At 55.5% G+C, this 3,439-nt stretch overlaps 1 protein-coding gene across 1 annotated transcript; it reads left to right on the top strand.

Annotated features, from left to right (window-relative positions):
• The first annotated feature begins 349 nt into the window (after positions 1-349).
• On the top strand, positions 350-1,282 carry LOC141726543 (olfactory receptor 14A16-like). The gene has a single exon (XM_074531468.1). It carries the CDS (start codon positions 350-352, stop codon positions 1,280-1,282), a length of 933 nt encoding a protein of 310 aa, XP_074387569.1.
• The last annotated feature ends 2,157 nt before the right edge of the window (positions 1,283-3,439 follow it).

The following is a 3,439-nucleotide window of genomic DNA, read 5'->3' as shown; positions in this document are numbered from 1 at the left end:
CCCTCACAGGCAGAATCAATGCTGCTTTTCCAGCCCCCTCAGAGTTGCTCTGACGTTGCCATCAGAACTTGCAGAGCCAGAGCTGCCCCTGGGCGGTGCCTGAGCTGGGAGGGGTCTGCAGGGCAGAGCTGAGCCCCCAGGGCTGGGCTGGGCTCTGGCAGCACTGACAGGGCCCAGCCGTGGGCACAGGGAAGCAGCTGCTGGCAGGGACAGCTCCAAGCAGCAGAGCCCTGGGCAGGCAGTGGCGGGGAGAGTGCCCCCAAGCTGTGCTGTGATATTTCAAGTCCTCTCCATACCCAACTATTCCATGATTACTTTTCTTACAGATCCCCAAGGCAATACAGAACATATGTCCAACAGCAGCTCCATCAGGCACTTCCTCCTGCTGGCATTGGCAGACACGCGGCAGCTGCAGCTCCTGCACTTCTGCCTCTTGCTGGGCATCTCCCTGGCTGCCCTCCTGGGCAACGGCCTCATCATCAGCACCATAGCCTGCAGCCACCACCTGCACACGCCCGTGTTCTTCTTCCTGCTCAACCTGGCACTCAGCGACCTGGGCTCCATCTGCACCACTGTCCCCAAAGCCATGCACAATTCCCTCTGGGACACCAGGGACATCTCCTACACAGGATGTGCTTCACAGGTCTTTTTTTTTGTTTTCTGTGCAGCAACAGAGTATTTCCTCCTGACCATCATGTGCTACGACCGCTACGTGTCCATCTGCAAACCCCTGCACTACGGGACCCTCCTGGGCAGCAGAGCTTGTGTCCACATGGCAGCACCTGCCTGGGCCAGTGGCTTTCTCTATTCACTGCTGCACACAGCCAATACATTTTCCCTGCCCCTGTGCCATGGCAATGCCCTGGGCCAGTTCTTCTGTGAAATCCCGCAGATCCTCAAGCTCTCCTGCTCCAAATTCTACCTCAGGGAATTTGGGCTCATTATGTTTTCCATTTCTTTACTATTTGGTTGTTTTCTGTATATTGTTGTTACCTATGTGCAGATCTTCAGGGCTGTGCTGAGGATCCCCTCTGAGCAGGGCCGACACAAAGCCTTTTCCACCTGCCTCCCTCACCTGGCCGTTGTCTCCCTGTTCATCAGCACTGTAATCTTTGCCTACCCGAAGCCCCGCTCCATCTCTTCTACATCCCTGGATCTGGCCCTGTCAGTTCCGTACACGGTGGTGCCTCCAGCCCTGAACCCCCTCATCTACAGCCTGAGGAAACAGGAGCTCAAGGCTACTATGAGGAGACTGCTGACTGGATGGTTTTGGAAATATTAAAGAGCTTGCCAATTTCTGCCAATCATGTGTAATAAAAGTAATTTTTGATACTTCTTGTTCATTTGGTTGTGGGTTTTTTCTTTTATTTCCTTTTTGAATCTTGTCTACAAAGAAAGGTCACTGTTTATGCCATTTCCCATTTTGTTTCTCTCTATCTTCCCTACGGTCACAGACTGTGTCAATGAGGGGCTATGCTCTTGCTGCCTTTAAATGAACTAAAGGATGTCCCAGCAAAGTTTTCTGCAGAGATGCCTTTTTGTTGCCTTCTCTGGAGCTGCAGAAGCAATGTCTGTGTGCAGAGCTGGGGCAGATCAGTGCTGGCACAGCAGCTGTGCCCAGCAGCAGCAGCACTTGGTGTTGCCAGTGCTGCTGCCGTGGCCCTGCCCCACTGCCCTGGTGGCCCTGGTGTTGCTGCAGGGCCTCAGTGCTCTCGGGGCCGGGCGCAGCCCTGGGGGTGGCAGTGCCAGGGCTGCATCAGGGACAGGCCACGGGCACTGCTGGGGCAGCACTGATGCCTCAGGCCAGGGTTCCTTGCCCAGGCTCTCTCAAGAACACAGCCAGGCCAATGGTCAGCACAGAAAACTCCTGTGAGCAGCCTCCGGCCATGGGTATGGGGAGATGAACATCAATGAGCACAAATGCCATCAGCCCCTGGGGCCAGCAAGCGATGGGGGACGGCAGAGAAACCACTCAGCTTTGTCCTGGCCTCTGCAGTCAGCCAGAAAGTTTGTTCCCATCAGCTGGGAGTTTCCTGTCCCACTGCAGATGCTGTTGCTCAAAGCCAGGACTGCCTGGCAGCCACCCCCAACTGCCCTGAACATTTCCTTGTCTTCACCTTTGCTTTCTTTGCTCTTCCTGCTACAAATTTCTTCTTCTTGCCCACCCCTGTTCCGTCCCCTGACGACAGCCCATCCCTGTTTGCCCTTTCCTCTCTGGCCCCACTCCCCATTGCAGTTCCTGACTTGGCCCCATGGGAACGTCCCTTGGGCAGCAGGATCATCCTACAAGTGCTGCAGGAATTGTCTGCAGGCTACTGCAGTGTCTGGTGCTGCTCCCTTGCCAGAGGCACCCCAGGCCAGGGGGGCACATCTGGGCTGCTGTGTCTGCCTCTGGGGCTCCCTGTTCTGGGCAGTGAGGAGGAGCTGCAGAGGCTCTGCAGGACTGACAGGATGGGCTTTGGGGCTGGCAGGAGAAGCTGGGGGACCTGGGCTGCTGGAGCTTCTCAAGAGGAGGCCCAGGGCTCCTCCTGCAACTGCTCCAAGAGTGGTTTCAGAGAATCCCAGAATCAGCAAGGGTGGAACAGGTGTTGCCTTCTGATATAAGGCAAGGCGACCGGGTTTCCAGGAGCAGCACGGCGACCCAAACTCACCAGGGTCACTCAGGCCAAGGAACACGCAGATACCAATGTGGTAGACGGTCAAAGGCCTTTATTGTCTCTTCTCTTAGGGTTTTATAGTCTAAGGGCTTCTCTACGTCAGAGGGGGTCTGCAGTACTATCTATGGTTAGTAAGGAGTGGAAAGTTACCAGCATTACTATCGTTAGGGAGGCTACATTCCTGGTTACATTCCTAGGGTGATCTCTTATCTCAGGGGATTAGGGGAAAAAGAAGTCCTACCGCTTTCCGTCACATCGCGTGATCTTCCGATCGCCAGTCCCTGTCCTACTACAAACAGGTCATGGAGATCATCAAGTCCAACCTGTGCCCTGAGCCTGGTCTCCCCTGAGCCTCCTCTTCTCCAGTATAAACAACCTGAGCTCCTTCAGACGCTCCTCACAGGCCTTGTTTTCCAGACCCCTCCCCATCCTTGCCTTCCTTCTCTGGACACACTCCAGCCCCTCCATGTCCTTCCTAAATTGGGGAGTCCAGAACTGGACACAGCACTCCAGGTGATGCCCAAGCAGTGCTGAGCACAGGGGAACAATCACTGCCCTGCTCCTCCTGGCCACACCATTCCTGATCCAGGCCTGGAGCCATTGGCCTTCTTGGCCACCCGGGCACACTGCTGCCTAATGTCCAGCCTGCTGTCCATCAGTCCCTACAGGTCCCTTTCTGCCTGGCTACTGTCCAGCCACTCTGTCCCCAGCCTGTAGTGCTGAAGGGGTTGTTATGGCCAAAGTGCAGGACCCGGCACTTGGACTTGTTAAACCTCACCTTG

Source organism: Zonotrichia albicollis, chromosome 36, assembly GCF_047830755.1.
Source record: "Zonotrichia albicollis isolate bZonAlb1 chromosome 36, bZonAlb1.hap1, whole genome shotgun sequence".
Taxonomy (NCBI): domain Eukaryota; kingdom Metazoa; phylum Chordata; class Aves; order Passeriformes; family Passerellidae; genus Zonotrichia; species Zonotrichia albicollis.
Note: the sequence above shows the minus strand (reverse complement) of the source record. Positions and strands in the feature narration are given on the sequence as shown.

Coding starts and splice junctions, on each gene's coding strand:
- LOC141726543 (XM_074531468.1), top strand. CDS start 350: ATGTCCAACAGCAGCTCCATCAGGCACTTCCTCCTGCTGGCATTGGCA.